This window comes from Salvia splendens, chromosome 20, assembly GCF_004379255.2.
Source record: "Salvia splendens isolate huo1 chromosome 20, SspV2, whole genome shotgun sequence".
NCBI lineage: Eukaryota > Viridiplantae > Streptophyta > Magnoliopsida > Lamiales > Lamiaceae > Salvia > Salvia splendens.
Window position 1 is genome coordinate 19,911,422 of NC_056051.1, and position 19,813 is coordinate 19,931,234.

A 19,813-nucleotide genomic window follows, 5' to 3' on the forward strand; every position below is an offset into this window, starting at 1 on the left:
AAAAAAATTAGTTAGTGGTATTTATTAAGAGAGTTATATTATAGTGTTAATACGATTTTTAAAATTTTACTACTGTTAAAATGTTACTAAAATTTTACCTCGATTCACCAAAATATATCTATACAAAATGTTAAAACTTAAAACAATGCTCTATTAGTTTTGAAAATTGAAGGCATGAGGCATCTTGTAAAGTTAACATCAGAGTTCAGTTTTCTGATAGTGAAGTACCACGTATTTTAAATACTACTACTACACTTTTCCATTGACTGCAAAATATCGAAGTCAAAACTTTATACGAATTTTTTTATGTGTAGTCAGTTGTACACTTAAAGCATCCGCAGTGGTGAGTAGGATGTTGTCCGTCCGTCCGTGTCAGCGGTACGGCACCGCTGTCCGCGGCTGCGCTCTTGCCGATGGCGCGGCACTCTCCGATGCATCAAGCACGTCCGTGCCTGCGATCAGCTAACGTGGCGCATTCTGATTGGCTAACGGCATTTCCGTTGGAAATTCAATTATTTTTTTAAATAAAAAATAATACCAAAAATTAAAAATATATATTTTCAGAATCCCAAAAAATCTGGCGTTTTTTACCATTTTTCTGAATTTTTTTATTATCCCCAAAATCATCTATAAATACACACATTCATCATCCATTTTTCACATCAAATCATGTCTCATTCATATTTTTATACAGCTTATATCTACATCTTCCTCTCTCATTAATTATGTAATTTTTAATTTTTAGGATTTAAATTATGTAATTTTTTATTTTTTTGTAATTTGTAATATTATTCCGGTTATTTTTAATGTATTTTAATATTGTGGAAATGTTTTTATTTAAATTGAATAATAGAATGGTGGAGACCCTTGAGCTTGTCCTTGCGGAAAAGCACGGATGTGAGTGTTGTGCTCTTGCCTATGAGCAGGGAGTAAAAGTGGGTCCGGGGCAACATCTGTGCTCGTTAGCAAGAGCACGGATGTAGATGCTCTTATACATCATCACTCTTTTTCGGTAAATCTATTAAAATCCAAGGCGTACAAGAAATTTATCCTTCATATATTACTTTTAAACAACATACTATAATAAGTACACCATTAAACATGAAAATTTTCAATTATTTAATACTAGTATTTCCTTTTTGTACCTTTTCATGTCCGAATCTGGGAATTCTCGTAATAATTAATTAAGTACTCCACTACTTATGAACAATATACTATTAATAAGTACACCATTAAAACATGAAATTTCAATTATATAATCATATTTCCTTTTTGTACATTTACATGTTGAAGTAATTAATTTGGAGGACATTTTCGTCCAACACATTGGAGCGGGCGGCCCCCACCCTTTTGAATTTTGAAATGCCAAAAACCAACGGCTCTCTCTCACTCATTGGAGACTCTCTACAAGACTACAACAACAAAAACACACTACAGTGTTGTGCCCCACCCCACTATTCAACTAATTATTTTTACTTGTGAAACTAACTAGTCCTAGTTTGTCAAATTATTGAAATTCAATAATTTTCCTTATTTTTTTATTTTGATTCGCGATATTTGACAATTCTTTATACTCCTTTAAAGGCAATTTTAGGAGGTGCCCCTCTTTTTCCCTACACACTTTTCTCTCAACATTTTAGTTTTTTTAAAACCCAAAATATAAAGAATTATTCTTAGCATTAAAGGAGCAGGCAAATATACTTCATAAATGCGGAGTAAGGAGTTTTTCCCACCGAATTTTATTTGTACTTTCACTTTAATGAATGAAAATAATGATGCCTCAAACGCAGCTGTCATTCTATTTTTCCACAACAGAGGAAAATATAAATTAAAAAAAAATCAAATGCATTTATTTATAGATTTGGTAATTAATTTCTCTATTGGAAACCATAATAATGATTATGTATAATGGGTTTGTGTTCTGAAATGCCAGTTGGAACCCCCACCACTCTCATTGTCCCTTTATTTATGTTTGTATCCTTTTCAAGCAAAAAAAATTTGAAAGTTAATAGCTCTGTGTCACTTCACCTCTGTTGCCTATCAATTGCTTTCACTCAGTAACCACTCTCTCACTTGCGTTTCAAAGATCATTCTTGAAGGTTTGGAGTCAGCTAGAAATGGGGGCTTCTGGGAAAAATGGGTCAAAGCATTGATAGGGATTAAGAAACAAGATAAAGATTACAATGTAATCCTCCATATTCCAGTTTATAATAATAAAATTCCGATCTTTTCACGGTGTTCTATATGCTTCCCACTGCTCAATTTATGGTCCCAGTTTCTTCTCAGCTGCACTTCCAACTTTAAAGAAAAGATGAAACCTTTTTCAATTTTATTAGATTTGTAGCTTGGTTTATTATCTAATTATGTGAGATAATTAAATGCGGTTTTCTTTAAATTTATCTTAAAAAGATAAACCCAAAAAAATTATAAATTAAATTGAATGAATAGTAATTAAGAGACGGTATAGAGACGGTTAAGAGACGGAGCGTTGCAGGTTCCGTCTCTTAGTTAAGAGATGGAGGAAAAAAGGACAGTGGGGCCCTCAAATAGTGCTCAAATAGTAGTTAAGAGACGGTTTAAGAGACGGTATAGAGACAGCGTTGTGGATGGCCTAAGCCTCAACTCTAGCTCGTATATATTGGAAGTGACATAGTTTTTATTTGAAAGAACTATATTTTCAGTCCTTGAATTATTATATATATCCTCTGTTCTTTATTTTTCAGATTAAATCATTTGTATAAAAAAAATTGTATGACATATAAGGATTTATTTGGTGAATATATTACTCCCTCTGTCCCAAGTAGATGTCACACTTATGTGGCAACTCGAGATTTTAAGATACCTTGTTTTGTGAGTTAAGTGGAGAGAGAAAAATTTATTTTTATACTTCATCTGTCTCATTCTAAGTGACATATTTTCCCTTTTGGGTGTCTCACTCTAAATGACACATTTCTTAAAATAGAAACATCACTCTCTACTTAATTCACTAAACAACACTGCATAAATCTTGTGCCGTACAAAAAATGTTATACTTAAAGTGGGACGAGGGGAGTATGCCAATGTGAAAGAGAACTTTTTTCCTAAAAAAAAAAGAAAATGTGACATATTTTATGAAACAAATTAAAAAGAAGTGTGATATCTATCTAAGTTAAATAATGTATTAGTATTATTTTTTTCATTGTCCATGGGTCATTTAAAAGAACAATTGCGTACAAGTACAAAAATTAATCCAAACAAGCGGATTTTATTATTGAAAAAGAAGCAGATAAGAGAAAATCACAGAATTATCATTATTTAATAGAATAAAAAATAAAGTAGAGAGGCGATATAAAGTAAAAGAAATTTGACAAAATATCCAGCAGAAAGGCATTGTATCCAAAAATTCTTAAAAAGTGCAAAAGTCCTAATTATTCTGTGTAACCGTATTTTTGAATAATAGAGACTGCAAATAATATTATAGCAAAGTTTAGAGGCTAAAAATATACTTCATCCATTTTTCTCATACTTTACTCTCTTATGCTTAACTTTTAACGTCTTGATTTTATTATTTTTGTACCCAAAAAAATGTTTCAACTACATTGGGATGAAGAAGTAGTTCTTTATTTTTATTTTTTACTCTAGCAACTTTTTCCGCTAGTTATGTTTTATTTCATCTATTCCTAACTATTTTCCTGTGTGGTTCGATCCACTTTATATCTCAACAGTATGGTCTTTTTGTTTTTATTTTTAATAATATTTTAGTTAATCTATCTATTTCATAAAAATAAATACTTTTAGGACAATATTAAAATATGAGAGAAATTAAAAAATATATATAATATTATCAGTGAATAATGACCCTACCTCTTTAGAGAAAAATAATTAGTAAAAATAAAAGTGAATATTTATGGGATAGATTAAAATGGAAAAGTGTCTATTTTTATAGGATGGTATATTAATTATTCCATCTTAGAGAATCTTTTTTACATATATTTATTGCAAATTGTTTTAAAATATTCATTTAATATTTATCACACTTATTATTCATCAGCTAATGTATAGTGTGTGTGTACACATGCAGGAATTAATTTGATTTTTAGTGGTTTCATCGATAGTTGAGTAGGAAAGAATATTTCTTGCACCTTTCCGTGAATAAATGTCCCAGCTAGCTCCTATTTGGACTAATTAATTATTTTATGTAATCCTACTTTGATAACATAAATTCCTAATTTGTTATAGCACCAAATCATGTGAACCAATTCCTCAATTATTACTGGAAAAAGGTACAGTCAAAAGCCACTGAATATTCATTTTCACTGTAAGAACCAGCAACTATTATTCTGCTCAGTAATTAATTCAACACATTTTTAGTTAATTTCATAGAAACTGCAATTATTGAATGTGGTAAAAGAAAACAAAGGAAAAGACAAAGTGAAACGTAAGAATTGCCTGCTGTCTTAATTGGCTTTTTTTTTATAGAAGAAAGAAAAGATATATACCTTCTCATCCACATCCCTCTCTCTCTCTCTACTGTTTTCATATGTATGGCTTCTATCGATTCTTGTTGGTTTTCTCAGCCACAGGCGATGTTTTTATTGTAAAAGCTATAGGATTTTTGGAGCTCTAGCAGTGGAAACTCAATTTCATAGTACTATTTTTTTTGCCTTTTTCTATCATTTGATATGTGTGTAACACATACTTACACACACACAAACATATATATAATGTTTATTAATCAATTTTTGGTGGTCTAATTTTAGGGTTTTCGAATCGAATCGAAGAAGAAGAAGAAGAATAGGAGACATGGATTTGCAGTGATGAAGCTTTTGTGTTGACCTTTTTGCAATAGGTTCCATCATATCTTCACTTTTTTGTAAACCTTTTTTCCCCAATTTAGGGTTTTCTTTAATATTTTCCAAAAGAAAAGCTGAACTTTCTTGACTTATCAAAAGATAGCTATATAAAAAAAATACAAGAAATAGAAAATTATGTTACAAGGCATGGGAGGAGGAGTTGATGATTCTTTATCGAATTTAACTTCGGCGATTTCAAATGAGGCAAGCATCAATTCTAGCTCAAATGGAGGTACAATCCCACAGCAGCATATGTACAACCCTTCACAGCCTCCTCCTCCAAAAAAAAGAAGAAACCTACCTGGCAATCCAGGTACAATTAATCCCTCTTCATTTTTTTTCTAATTTTTCTATTTATAGAAATTAAATAAATTGAATTGAATTACAGATCCGGAGGCAGAGGTGGTGGCGCTGTCACCCGCGGCGCTGATGGCGACGAACCGGTTCGTGTGCGAGATCTGCAACAAGGGTTTCCAGCGGGACCAGAACCTGCAGCTGCACCGGCGGGGCCACAACTTGCCTTGGAAGCTGAAGCAGAGGAGCAACAAGGAGGTGGTGAAAAAGGTGTACATTTGCCCCGAGCCGAGCTGTGTCCACCATGACCCGGCTCGGGCGCTAGGGGATCTCACGGGCATCAAGAAGCACTTCTTTCGCAAGCACGGGGAGAAGAAGTGGAAGTGTGAGAAATGCTCCAAGCGCTACGCGGTCCAATCCGACTGGAAGGCCCACTCCAAGATATGCGGCACTCGTGAGTACCGATGCGATTGCGGTACCCTCTTTTCTAGGTAATCTCTTACTTTAATTCTATTTTAGAATTTGAGTTTTCTTATTAATCTTAGACATTAACCGCTCTACCGCTTCATAATATTTTTACACGTAAATCAATTTTTTTTTAGGGTGGGGTGGGTTGGGTGGAGGATAGAATAGGGTAGGGTAGAGCAAAACTAACCCTCAGCGACTTTTTTGGTGCAAAAGCAATGTTGTTACATTGAGAATAGTAATTTGTTTTATGTCGAGTACACTATCTGTTGATTTTGAGCTAAGAAATGATGGCGGAGACACAAAGTGGTTAACTAATTTGTTGCATCAGTGCGTGTTGTGTGTGGAAGAAAGCTAGAGAGAGAAAACAAGAAGCAAGAGAGCAAGCAGAGTTGTTTTATTTATGTTTTGGAGAGAAATTATAATGACTGCACAGTAACATTACTATTTAGAGAGAGTGAATTGCTATTATCTCTCTCTTGCTCTCGTTTTGTTCCCTTTGTTGTTTAGCGCCTTGTTTGTTTGCATTGTTTGTATTCTTCACAGGCGCGACAGTTTCATCACGCACCGGGCCTTTTGCGACGCCTTAGCCGAAGAGAGCTCCAGAGCCATCCCCCAAACAGGCCCTATCCACCCCTTCCAAAACCCTAATTTTCTCCAACTCAAGCAAGAAACCCTAAATTTCACCCTCCCGCCGTGGCTCTCCCCACCCGACCCCTTCTCTCAAAACCCTAGCCCAGCCGCCTTCTCTGCTACAGGGCCGTCGTTGATGTCAGCGACAACCCTGCTCCAAAAGGCGGCGCAGATGGGAGTCACTATGAGCGGTCAGGGCGGGAAAATGCCCTACCATGGGTCGGACCACGAGGACCAGAATATCTTCGTGGGCCAACCTAATGGACAAGGAATTTTTGCCAACACGTCCGCGGCTTCGACAGCTGTCTTGCCCCCACGTGACGAGTTTGTGCACGGGCTGGGCGCGTACGAGAATATGGTCATGCCGTCGACGAGTGGGTTTCAAGGGTTTGAGGATAGTTTCAATGGGATGTTCAATGCCAAGAGGAATGTGGAGAGCTTTCAACAAGATGGGAATCTTATGGGGTTGAGGAAGGAGGGTGGCGGTGGCGGACGAGGCGGCGAGGATGGGAAGACAAGGGATTTTTTAGGGTTGAGGGCGTTTCCGCATAGGGATTTTAGCAATATGGCTGGGCTTGATCAAATGGGTAGTTCGTCTTCTTCGTTTGATCATCAAAACCAAGCACCATGGCAAAGTTGATCTATGATTTGAATTTCTATCTTCTTTTTTTATGTGTCCCTAGCTATTTTTTGAGGGATTTTTGGTTGGTCTATGTTGTTGTGTTAGTTTGATCGAATTTGAAGTTAACTCTTAAGAAGAGCTAATTAAACATCTTTCTTTATTGCAAATTTTATATGTTCTTGTTTTGTTTACATGAATATGTCTTGTTTCGATCGGATATACATTTTTGGTTCTTGAAATTTATTTTTAATATAGAGTGTTCGGATGTACTAGTATTTTAGTATTTACATAAAAAAAGGTTTAATCATTCTTTGATTTGTATATGATGCATAAAAAACAAGTTTAATCATCATTTGATTTGTATATGATGCATAGAAGATAATAATAATAATAATAATAATAATAATAATAATAATAATAATAATAATAATAATAATAATAATAATAATAATAATAATAATAATAATAATAATAATAATAATAATAATAATAATAATAATAGTAATTTATACAAGTTAATGCATTATATGAAGAGTTTCAAGAAAGGTTTATTTATTAACTAATAATAATAGCAAAATTTAAACCTTATAATAGTCGACAAAACGAGATAGGCAGACTCATTTGTTATAATGATAAGTACATTAATTTACATCATATATAAGCATGTAAACAAAAATTATAAAATTAATTTTTTGTTTAATTAATTTTATTTTTTGATAGCACGGGCACGTCACAGAGAAGCCACAGTATTATCTAACAATCATAATGATTTTATTAGGCGTGGAATAGTACATAACCGTACGTGTATTAAAATCATGGTCACATGTGTTCTTTCGTATGAGTTGAATTTCACTATTCACTGTTCACTATTCAATTATGCCATCTGCAACGCTGTATCTTATCCGTCCTTTAATCGTCTCTTAAATTACTATTCTTAGGCCACACTATGCTTTTTCACTTCATCTCTTAATTAAGGGACGGAACCTGCAACCCTCCATCTCTTATCCGTCCATTTACGGTCTCTTAAATTACTATTCATTCAATTTCATTTTTTATTTTTATTTCCAACATAAAATAAAATAAAATTACAACATAAATAAAAATACAACTTAAAATTCTAAAAAAATAAAAAAACACATATTTAAAATTCTAAAAAATAAAAATTACATAATTTAAATCACAATTTTATAGAAAATAAAAAAAAACTACACCACCGGTGAATCATAACCCGAAGGCGGTGGAGGTGCACTGAAGCCACCTGGAGGCGGAATACCAAGTTGTCCATAAACTCAATTCCGGCAAGATAAGCTTGGTATTGGGGAGGCGTCATGCGGGAAGTGTCCGCCATTGTGGCGGTCATGTACATGGACATTAGGGAGTTCGAGGGTGCCCCCGAGACCGAGCCCGTCTGGCTTGATTCGGCTCGGCCCTTCCTCCCTCTAGCCGTCTTCGCTGCATTTCTCCCTTGCGGCCGACGGCGCCCACGGGAGGACCCCCCGGCATCGTCTGTCGTGCCCTCAACCTCATGCAAGGCAAACTCTTGTGCGGCGCTGCCCGAACCGCCCTCACTAGACGAATATTGACCACCCGTCGTGTGCTTCGTGCTCTTCGAGGTCGAGCCCGAGCTGGACCGAACACCGCCGGCCCACCTTTCCTCGTCTTTGACGACCTCCCAAACATCGACATGTTTGAATTGTTTGCCGGTGTTGTTGAAGTAGACTCGCAAAGCCGACCTCAGAATGTCGGCCCTCGTGGCTCCGCTTTGGTAATGAGCCGATTCACTCTTGTAGATGGCGCATAATTTTTTGACCTCTCTGTCGACTCGGTCAAAGTGAGCGCGGAACATCTTAAATGTGTGGCGGAGGGACCCCTTCGGCTTAATTTCGTGGTAGGCCTCGGTGACCTTTTTCCCAGAAGCACTTTCGGGATTGTTGATTCCCGACGATGGGATCATACGAGATGCTGATCCAGGCGTTGTACACAACCATCGTTTCCTTGGGGTTGTAGGGATGCCGGCCTAGATCCTCCTACTCCTCGTCCGCCTCCACCCTGGAGCTTCCACCGCCTCGGCCTCCTTCCGGAGTGGGTTCAGCCGAATAATCCTCCTGAATCTGGGATAATCCCTGCGAATACCTCGGGGTGGAGGGACGGGCGTATGCATCCACATCCAAATGGGGTGGTTGGTACCCCCCGGCGTCGACGAACCCTGGGTGTCCGGCGTCGACGAACCGGAATCACCACCCAGGACATTGTACATGCCCCCAGTCGCCGAACGCGTTGATGTCAAACCCGCCGGAGCCGCCACCGCCAGAGTTTCCGTCGCCGGACATTTTATGATAAGAGGTTAGATGAAAATTGGAGAGGAAATTGAGATGATTTGGGAAGAATAGATGTGTATTTGTGTGTGAAATGAGAATGAATTAGGAGTATTTATAGAGTAAAAAAAATAAAAGAAAAAACGGTAATAATAACGGTAATATTACCGTTTTTCAATTTTTTATTTTTATTTTTTTTAAATTCGAATTAAAAAAAATGATTTATTGCGTCAGAGTGACGATGCCCACTCGCGGGCCGGCAACTGGGCGTCACGCATGGCGCCGGAGCGCGCCACGTCGCGCTGGCGCGTGGCGAGACGGCTCACCATCCGTCTCGGCGGGACGGGACGGGGATGAGACGGGACGTTGCAACGCGTCTCGCCGCCGTCTCGTCCCGGCGTGACGGGTTACGAGCCACCCGCGTGACGCGTTGCGGGTGGCCTTAATATCCATATAACATAAATCTAGAAAATACCTATAGCCTTTTGTGTTAATGTATATTGGTTAACTAATTACTAGTATATAGTATGTGTTATCAAATTGAACGCATCTTATCTTAATAATATACTCCATCGTATATAAATGTAAAATAGAGCTAGGATTTCTAATTTTTTTAGAAAATGAAGTAAATTAATTGAAATGCAACTCGACTTTATGATGCTACAAAATATATATGGCTTCATATAGTTAGGTGTGTGGGTGAGCATGTGATTGTTTGTAGTACATGTTATCAACATGGAAGGTGAAAATAGAAAAAGAAAAAAAAAGATGGGTCACCATTTTCTTGATAGAAGAAACAAGATGGAGTCGCGGCTGTTGGGTACTTCACTTTCTGGAATTTCCTCATCTGTTAATGAGTAAGATTCTTGTAGCATTTGTACCATTTTTATAGCCTAAGGTACACATGTGTTAGTTCGACGTGATATTATAATACGGCAGGCCACAATCAAGAGACGTGACACGTATCTATATAGTATAGTGTATTTCAATAATAACTAAAGGTTTTCTATAATATCAATACCTTAGTTTTTTTTTATATCGGATTCAGTAATTTTGTACATATGGTGCACTCATTAAAAGGAGACTCATTAACTCACAATAAGAAGAAAGACTCATTTCGTCGGTTCTCATTAATTTGGTTATATTTAACGAACCCTTCTTACCTTCAGAATCATTGCCAAGATTTGTAGTTGATGCATCTCCTTACAAAAGTTAACAATTAATGGTAAATGCTGTAATTTTATACTCCCTCCGTCCCCTAATAGGAGTCGCTCTTTGACCGGACACGAGTTTTAAGAAATGTAGAGAAAAGTTGGTTGAAAAAGTTAGTGGAATGTGAGACCCACATTTTTATATTGGTTTTATAATAAAATGTGGGTGGAGTGAGTTAGTTAAATGTGTGGCCTATTACCATTTATGGTAAAAATGAAGAGTGAAATGTGTTAGATGCAGTATTATTGTAGGACCACCCATTATTACATGCGTAACACATGAAAACACAACATTAAGCGTAGTTAATTTTACTTGAATGCAATCAATGACTTACAAGTTTAAAGAAGTTTTTTTAGGTTTTACTATAAAACTGATTTTTTATTTTACACTACTATATATATAGTACAAATATATATGGGAGGATGAAATTATATTTTTTAAATCATCATTTTTATCATAAAATAAGCATAAGTGTATACATAAAAAGGCATAGTACATAATTTCTAAATTACTACTATCTGATTTGCTCTATTGGAATCAATAAGCAAAATATTTCCTCATTTATGTTACGTTTGTAGTAAGCAAGTAGACAGATTATACACTAATATCGACTTTCAAAATAAAATAACGTACTACTCCAATTTAGAAATCTATTTCCAATTTGAAATTTAATAAGTGTCATAAGCAATCTCAATCATGTCAAACCCAACTCATTGTGGGCTGTAGCAAATGTCTATACAATTGTCTCACTTTGTAAATATGAGCTCATAATTTCTCAATTGGACCATAAAATCAATATGATTATGGGCCAGGCTTATTGGACTAACTCTTCAAGTAGACCCATTTGTCCATCAAAAAAAAGTGTATAAATCTCTTTCAAAAAATTCTTACTCCGTCCCATAATAAGTATCATATTTTGTCATGTCTCTCTGTCTCACAATAAGAGTCATATTTCACTTTTATCTTAAACGGTAAGTAGGCTCCACATTTCACCAACTTATTACACTCGCATTTTATTCATGTAAAACTAATATTAATGGGAATCACATTCCACTAACTTATTCAATCCACTATTTTTACATTTCTTAAAACCGTGTCCAAAACAAATAAGACTCCTATAGTGGATGGAGGGAGTAGCTATTTAATTTCATACTACTAACAGTGGCAGATCCAGGATTTGTCAACTGAGGGTACGAGTCGTATGATAAATAATTACATAACACTTAAAAAAATAGAAAATAACGGTATAATAATATTTGAAATATTATTCAATTTTGAACTCGTATATTTTAAAACAAAATAAACCAAAAACTAAACATAACATCTAATTTATTTTTCTACGAGTCTTCATTTCCTTAAAGCGATGGGCTATATCATCATCAGAGACGTGTAGAAACATTTCTTTCTCAATGAAAGTCACCTAACAATCATTCAAAGGTTTATCACCAATTCTATTTCGCAACTTATTCTTCACAAACGCTATTCCAGAAAATACTCTCTCTACACTTGCAGTAGCAACCGGAAGAATCAAAATCAACTTGATAAGCAAAAAGACAAAGGGGTAAGCCACATCCCTCTTTGTTTTAACAAGCTTCATTGAAAGAGAACTAAGATCTTGCAAATTCTGAAAGTCATTATCTCTTCTCATATCCTGTATGAATATATCAAGCTGACAATCAAGAAACCTCAAATCAATGATTGAAAAATCAGAAGGATAAAATGTTGCAAGTTTGAGTACACTTTCTTTGTCAAAAGAAGAGAAGTCATCTTTAGGACTGAAACAAGCCATGCATCTGATCAACTCCATATTAACTTTATCAAATCGATTGTCAAATTCTTGAAGTAATAAATCAATTACCTCTATAAACACATCAATGCGAGAATGATGACGATAGGAAACTTGTTGAACAAAACGCTTTGATCTTCCATGAGGCACATAACAAGCTTCCAAATCTGGAACAACAATGCCATGATTATTGCAAAATGAGATTACCTTGTTCAAGTGAATCTCTCATCCATCCTCCCTCGTTTTTTGTAGTTGACTTTTGGTTAAAGAGACAAGCCTCATAGCATTAATTATATCGTGATCCCTTCTTTGCAAAGCAAGACACAAATTGTTAGTGTACCCGAATATAGTAGTCATTAGTAGTGCCATAAAAACAAAGTCAAATGACTCCATTGAGTACAAAATGCCTTGAGCTTTGCACTTATCATCCGATTTAGAGCCATTCTTTCCAATAATCATACGAACCTTAACAATTGTAGAAAATAGGTCCATGACATTTAAAAGAGTCCTGTAGTGAGAACTCCAACGAGTGTCCCCGGGCCTCTTCAAACCAAGTTCTTGATTTAACCCAGACCCTATTCCAAGGCTTGAGCAAGTTTTTGTGCTTGAATTTCACCAGTCAATTCTCTTCTCTTGCAAGAAACTCCTACAACATTTAATAAATTTGCAATCGTATAAAAAAGCCAAGCACATTCATCGTTCTTTTTTGCAATGGCTACAAGAGTCAGTTGAAGTTGGTGGGCGAAGCAGTGGACGTAGTAAGCACTTGGAGTATCTTCCATAATCAAAGTCTTCAATCCATGTATTTCACCATTCATGTTACTAGCCCCATCATATCCTTGTCCTCGAATCTTAGATGGACTCAATGAATGTTCAATAAGCAATGATATGATTGCACTTCAAAGAGATAAAGTTGTGGCATCACCAACATGAGCAAGACCAATGAATCTTTCCACTATCTGTCCCGTTTTTCTTTGAACATAGCGTAGGCAAAGAGATAATTGTTCCTTTTGGGACACATCACTTGATTCGTCAGCTAATATAGCAAAATAGTCAACACCAAGTTCTTCCACAATTCGCTTAGTTGTTTCTTTAGCACAACAATTGATAATATCCTTTTGAATAGTTGGAGATATCAATTGACATTTTCCAGGAGCATTTTCCAAAGTCACTTTTGAAACAACTTCATTATGTGTCCTTAACCATTTCAAAAGTTCAAGAAAATTTCCTTTGTTAAGGGATTCACTATTTTCTCTATGTCCACGAAAGCCCAAACCTTGCCGCAGTAGATAACGCAAACCTCGGTGGCATTATCAAGAGAAACAAGAATAAACTTTTTTTGCCATCTCTTAAGTTCACATATTTCTCATAAGCAAGATTGTGAGCACTTTTTACTCCACCAATATGCTTCGTAAATCTGTCCGGCTTATTCCACGACTTAAATCCTTTGTTCACAAATGCATCTCCCCTCGCAGTAAGTCCAACTTCATTCTTAAACAAGTAGCAAACAAAACAAAATGCAACATCTTCTGTTATGCTATATTCAAGCCAATCCCATGTATCGAACCAATAAGGCATAAATCGACGTCCTCCAATTTTTTTTCTAGGAAAGTTGTGAGATCTTGGTTGACAAGGCTTTTTAAGAATATATGCTCTCCTAACTGCATCTCGCTCATTTGTAGGAAATTTCATTATAGTATCTCTTTTTGCAGGATCATGATTAAGTTTTTCAACATCGTAAATCAATTCTTTTTCCTCTAACGGGACACTTCGAGTCGGAGATATACTAGCATTTGAAGGAGTCACGGTAACATTTGAAGGAGTCGGAGACACACTAACATTTGAAAGAGTCACGGTAACATTGGGAGGAGCCAGAGACGCACTAGCATTTGAAGGAGACATATTATCATTTGGAGCCGAAGAACTTGAACTATCATGAGATTTCATTCTTTTGAACATATTTCGATGATCAGATTGTTTCCTCATTCTTTTTAATTCTACTTTCTGCAAAACTATTAAAAATATACAAACTTATATCTAGCTAGAAAGGGTATTTTGCAGCTTATTGATAACTCAAACTATATAAAAGTATAAAACTCATGCATTCACAATTCCCAACTACAAGTCTACGGCTACAACTATAACTAGAATGATAAATTAAACAAACATTAAATTAAAGTTTTAACAACATAGCAGATTAGCAGCACTGCAATAAAGCTTTTAATACTCATAGAAATCAAGAAACAAACTTGGAGGCTCTGAAGCTGGATGGCTGGATTAAATGTTCTACAGTTGACGGAGCGCCGAGCACGACTCTGCTCCTGCAGGCTGCTGATCACCGGATGGGAAGGGGAGGTGGAGGATTGCGGACTAGAGACTTGGTCTGGCAATTGACGGAATGAGGTTTTTATAGATTTTAATTAGGGTTTAATTTTTAAATTTAAATTTTATCTCAAACCTTATATTCTGATTTATTTCCTTAGATTTAGATGAATCTTCCTTCAATATTCATAGCTATCTTTTGGAAATTTTTGTAAAATACATTACTAATAAATTATATATAATACTAGTAGTAAAAAAAAATTAGGGGTACCACCGACCCCCTTGTCCTGAATTCCCTTCGCCACTGACTACTAATACTCGCTCAATAGCATATAAATAGGGCATTTTCCTTTTTGTCCCATAAAAATAGTTCATTTCCATTTATGAAAGTTTTCTCAACTCATTATTCATATTAATCAATTTGTTTACCATTTAAACTATTAGAACCCATTAGACACTAACACTATTTTAATTAAATCTTTTATAGTCTATTGTAATTTATTAATTATGCATTAATTTACTTGTCATCCAAAATGTCATTTCTTTTTATTGGACAGATATTTTCTCTTATAAGCTATATGCATACACAACTATCGAAAGTAGTAAACGATCAAATGAACATAATTATTCAACTCCTTCAAAATTAATCGGAAAAGGAAAGAAGATTCCGATGTCGGAGAACCAGAGTCAACATCACAAATCTCCAGGTAGGTCAGTATTTTATTTGAAAGTAGCATCGAGATAGTTAACAAAATCTGATGAACTCGAAGAGTGATTTTTTTTTTTTTTTATTTCTGATTGTGATATCACTTTTTCTCTTTGCTATCGGTTTTGATTATTTAGTTTGTGTGTTAGTTTTAGTTCTAAATTCTGTATTTTTGAATTCCTAATTTACCTTATAACTTGATGAGCAATTTGGGGGAAACTGAGTTCATACTTGAGATTTAGTGAATTATTCTGTAGTTTTTGTTGAAATGACACATTCTCAATTTCTAATTGGAAAAAGAGGGCTTTGATTTCTCAATTCTAATTGGAAAAGAGAGTTTTGATTTTCACTACTTATGATTGCTGTATCTCTCTCATATTGTGTATACTAGTGGTGGAGAGAAAGAAAGTGTCTATAGAGAACAGCCATGGTGAGAAGCTAGTCGGGATACTGCACGAGACGGGGTCGAGCGAGCTCGTAGTTATATGCCATGGATTCAGGTCCACGAAGGTGTATGATCATTTAACTATTTCGTGGATCAAATTAGAGCATAAGCATTTTCTGGCTGCCTTATTTCTATTTTGTTTTGTGTTGTTTCTCTCTACCAACTGCAGGATCGAATTCCTATGGTGAATCTTGCTTTTGCTTTCGAGAGAGAGGGAATCAGCGCCTTCCGCTTTGATTTCGCTGGCAATGGGTAAATGCTCGATTCTGTCTCACCTCTTTCGAGTCGTGTTGTTTCCACATTTATCTCTGTTGTGCTTTGTCGTTTAGGGAAAGTGAGGGCTCGTTCCAATATGGAAATTACCGTAGAGAGGCTGAGGATCTGTATGCTGTAGTCAAGCACTTCAAGGCTGAGCAGTGTTGCATAGTGGCCGTTGTTGGGCATAGTAAAGGTATGTGATTTCTTGCGCTGTTGGTGTGTTTTCGCCTCTGTATCTGCAGTGCTTCGTTCGTATGGATTGTACGATCTTAGATATTACGTTGTAGCTACTAATAATCTAGCTCTAGAATCTCACAAAATATGATCTTGAGGTAATGTGAAACTGAGGCTAAATCACAGAATGTTTTGAAGTATAATCTTCATCATCACACGTCTGTTTCGTTGATTGTCATAATCTAACGATCAATGGGGTTTTGGATACTTGCAGGAGGGAATGCCGTTCTGTTGTACGCCTCAAAGTACCATGACGTTCAGACAGTCGTCAACATAGCCGGACGCTTTGATCTGAGGCGAGGGATTGAAGGTCGCTTGGGGAGAGACTTCGAAGAAAAGATCAAGCAATGTGGATTCATCGACGTGAAGAACAGGAAAGGTAATGTATGTTTGAATCGTTCTCTGTTGCCTGTTATTTCGTGCGTTGGGTGATAACATTGTGGCTCGTGTACTCGCTCACTCCTCCTCGCGCACTGTAGGGAAAACTGAATATCGGGTGATGGAGGCAAGCTTGAAGGACCGTCTCGAGACGGACACTCGTGCTGCGTGTCGATCCATCCCTCCGGACTGCAGGTTTGGAGGCCATCAAATTGCTGTTGGGAATATAACACTATGTTTACCTGAATTCGTAAATTTGACGATTTTCACAGCGTACTAACGATACACGGCACATTAGACGAAAAGGTTCCAGTGGAAGATGCGTCAGAGTTCGCCAAAAATATTCAAAATCATAATCTATGTATAGTTGAAGGAGCCGATCATGAATTCACCAAGCATCAATCTCAGCTCAACAACATCGTGTTGCATTTCGTGTTGAAGCGTCTCCGATCCTCCCGGCTCTGATTCTCTGCTCTGATTCTCCGATCATGAATTCACCAAGCATCAATCTCAGCTCAACGACATCGTGTTGCGTTTCGTGTTGAAGCGTCTCCAATCCTCCCGGCTCTGATTCTCTGCTTATATGTAACATTACAACGTTTAATATTTCAAACAATCTATTCATACATTTTCTTGAAATGAAAAAAGTTGATAGGTAGGTTTCCTCAATTGGGTAGTATTGAATGTTAAATAGCTTTTTGATATGATATTGTCTATAGTTAATGATACAACACACATCCTACATCTAAAGGGGATACAAACAAAGAAAGTTCGATTAGGCGGGGACCGTCTTCGGCTTGGCTCCAGTTTTCCTCCACGACACGCTCGGCATTATCTGTTTGGAATCGACCCGGTCCTTGTATTGGACTGCAAAATTGAGCAACGAGTCAAGGAGCGAGTCTGATAGGAGATGGGGCTCGAGTCCCAATTCCGCAAGCTTAGTGTGCTTCGCGTTGTAGTAGTGCTCCTCCGCCTCCACCCTAGGGTTGGGCACGGACACCGTCCGAACATCGAGGCCCAGCTTCTTGCCTGCTTTCGTGACAAGGGCTGCGAGCTCGTTCACTGAGAATTGTTCTGTGAATTGGTTGAAGACGCGGAACTCGCCCCTTTGGGCAGGGTTTGCTATAGCAAGCTCGATGCACTGGACCGTGTCTCGTATGTCGAGGTATCCTCTGGTCTATTCGTTTCAAGATAGAACAGGTTAGTTAACTAATCGAGACACAAAAAGATGCCACAACCAACAAGAAAGGGTGCTGGAAGCAACACAACACGTTATCAAGAAACATAATCAAAGCAACGGGTTGCAACGAGCATAAACTAGACCCTATGCAAACGATCGTGCTAGTGAGACGAGCATTCGTGCTCACCTATACAAATAATATTAGACGGGAACCTCCAAAACTGAACAAAACAGAAGAACAACAAAGACAAACACAAACCAAACCAAACTCATGAGCTATAGATAAGTTCAAATTTACCTGCCCTCCTTTGCCATAGACGGTAAGCGGGTGACCCACTGCAGCCTGAACGCAGAACCGGTTCAACGCAGTTCCAAACACCGCATCATAATCCAACCTATTGTACAACTCCTCGTGCATGGCCGTCTCCTCAGTTTTCACTCCATAGACAACCCCCTGGTTCAGGTCCGTGGCTCTGATCCCCCACGCCTTGCAAGTAAACGCAATGTTGTGAGAATCGTGCACCTTGCTGAGATGGTAGAACGAGCTAGCCTGCTTCGGGTAAGGCAGAGTGTCGATCCTCCCATTGTGTGTGATCGTGATGAACCCCTCCTCAATGTCTATGTTTGGGGTCCCATACTCTCCCATGGTCCCGAGCTTCACGAGATGGCAATCCTCCCCGAATTCCTTTATGGCAAAGAGAACGTTTAGGGTACCTATCACGTTGTTGTGCTGCGTGTAAACGGCCCTTGACCGATCAATCATGGAGTACGGAGCAGATCTCTGTTCCCCAAAGTGGACAACAGCATCGGGCTCGAACGACTTGAAGGCCTCGGACAAGAACTCAAAGTCACATATGTCTCCAACGTAGAGCCCGATGTCTTTACCCATGAGGGACTTCCAACGCCTGATCCGGTTGTGGATGGATGCGATGGGAGTGAGGGAATCAAGACCTAGCTGGTGATCAAAACTCCTACGGACGAGATTGTCCACAACAGCAACCTCGTAGTTCTTGTTTGAGAGATGCAACGAAGTAGCCCAACCACAATATCCATCACCCCCGATCACCATGACCTTCTTTGGCGAAGAAGCTTCGTCGGAGCCGTTATCAGACCCTGATCCGGGCTGAGCCCTCGTTTCCTGCCCCATCGAGACAGCCATTGCATAGACAGTATGATATTTTCGCAATCTTTTATCGCCATTGAGATGAATCTTTCGGAATGGTGATTGAGAAACCTGCAAACTAACAGAGGCAGAGGGTGTAAGAAGGCTCGGGGGCTTGTTGCACGACCTGCTGCCCGACAAGAGGTTCAAAGAGCAAGAAACCAAAGCGGCATTTTCCATAAGATGCTACCTTCAACCAAGACCGTATCTATACCTGGATATCGTATGCAACGAATTAGCATCAAACGAGGCGTGCTTAGATGTATATAAAACACAGCATAAGAGACAGCATGAATTATACTACTTACTCAAACAACAATTATCTACATCCAAAGATCAAGAAACCGGCCTTTCGCCTCCTACTAAGAACCACATGTTGGCATTCAAGACTCAGAGACTGCGAATTATACAAAAAGTGCTACATATCTATAACGGGAAGAGGCAATTTGAAGCAGAATAACAACAATAACAGCCTTATATATGCAGGAGCTCAATTAGACAGGAAAGGGGGAAAATTCAATAAAACATTGTTATTAATCAAAATTATGAGCCTACTGTACTAATTATAAACCCTAAACCGTAAATTCAATTGAAATTGTTCATCACTTACTACTATAAACTGTTTCAGAAAAATTAGCCAAATAGTTCACTTTCAGAAGCTGAATCAACACAAAAATAAGCCAAATTCCAGTAAATATCCAACTCAGAATACAAGTATATGCAGCTGATAGATTTCTGGTTCTGCTTAATCAAGACTCAGTCTTGAAGTACTGAACTAAAACCCATTAAAAACAATGAGAAAAACATACACATACACAAGTAGAAATTGAAGAAAAGGGTCTACCTCTATGTGAAGATGTTGATGGTCAAAATATTCTCAATATGTTGATAAGTTGGATGATTGATAGTAGCTAATTAGCTAATCATATAAGTTTTGTTTCAAAGGCATAAAGAAGAAATCGATAGGGA

General features: G+C 37.4%; 3 protein-coding genes across 4 annotated transcripts; 2 read left to right on the top strand and 1 right to left on the bottom strand.

Moving 5' to 3' along the window:
- The first annotated feature begins 4,473 nt into the window (after positions 1 to 4,473).
- LOC121782655 (protein indeterminate-domain 12-like) lies at positions 4,474 to 7,037 on the top strand. The gene is made up of 4 exons (XM_042180600.1): positions 4,474 to 4,627; positions 4,740 to 5,145; positions 5,221 to 5,617; positions 6,138 to 7,037. The coding sequence occupies exons 2-4, from the start codon at positions 4,968 to 4,970 to the stop codon at positions 6,862 to 6,864; spliced, it is 1,302 nt and encodes a 433-aa protein (XP_042036534.1). The 5' UTR covers positions 4,474 to 4,627; positions 4,740 to 4,967; the 3' UTR covers positions 6,865 to 7,037.
- A 7,991-nt stretch (positions 7,038 to 15,028) lies between these two features.
- Positions 15,029 to 17,171, top strand: LOC121782580. The gene is made up of 7 exons (XM_042180478.1): positions 15,029 to 15,188; positions 15,579 to 15,697; positions 15,802 to 15,884; positions 15,962 to 16,083; positions 16,339 to 16,503; positions 16,604 to 16,697; positions 16,775 to 17,171. The coding sequence occupies exons 1-7, from the start codon at positions 15,152 to 15,154 to the stop codon at positions 16,965 to 16,967; spliced, it is 813 nt and encodes a 270-aa protein (XP_042036412.1). The 5' UTR covers positions 15,029 to 15,151; the 3' UTR covers positions 16,968 to 17,171.
- LOC121782579 (UDP-sulfoquinovose synthase, chloroplastic-like) lies at positions 17,163 to 19,813 on the bottom strand. Of its 2 annotated transcripts, none has more exons than XM_042180477.1 (3): positions 19,689 to 19,813; positions 17,981 to 19,058; positions 17,163 to 17,679 (listed from the first exon to the last, which is right to left on the bottom strand). In XM_042180477.1, the coding sequence occupies exons 2-3, from the start codon at positions 19,022 to 19,024 to the stop codon at positions 17,278 to 17,280; spliced, it is 1,446 nt and encodes a 481-aa protein (XP_042036411.1). In that variant the 5' UTR covers positions 19,025 to 19,058; positions 19,689 to 19,813; the 3' UTR covers positions 17,163 to 17,277. The 2 variants fall into 2 exon arrangements, with proteins under 2 accessions (XP_042036411.1, XP_042036410.1); XM_042180476.1 differs by lacking the exon at positions 19,689 to 19,813 and adding an exon at positions 19,153 to 19,612.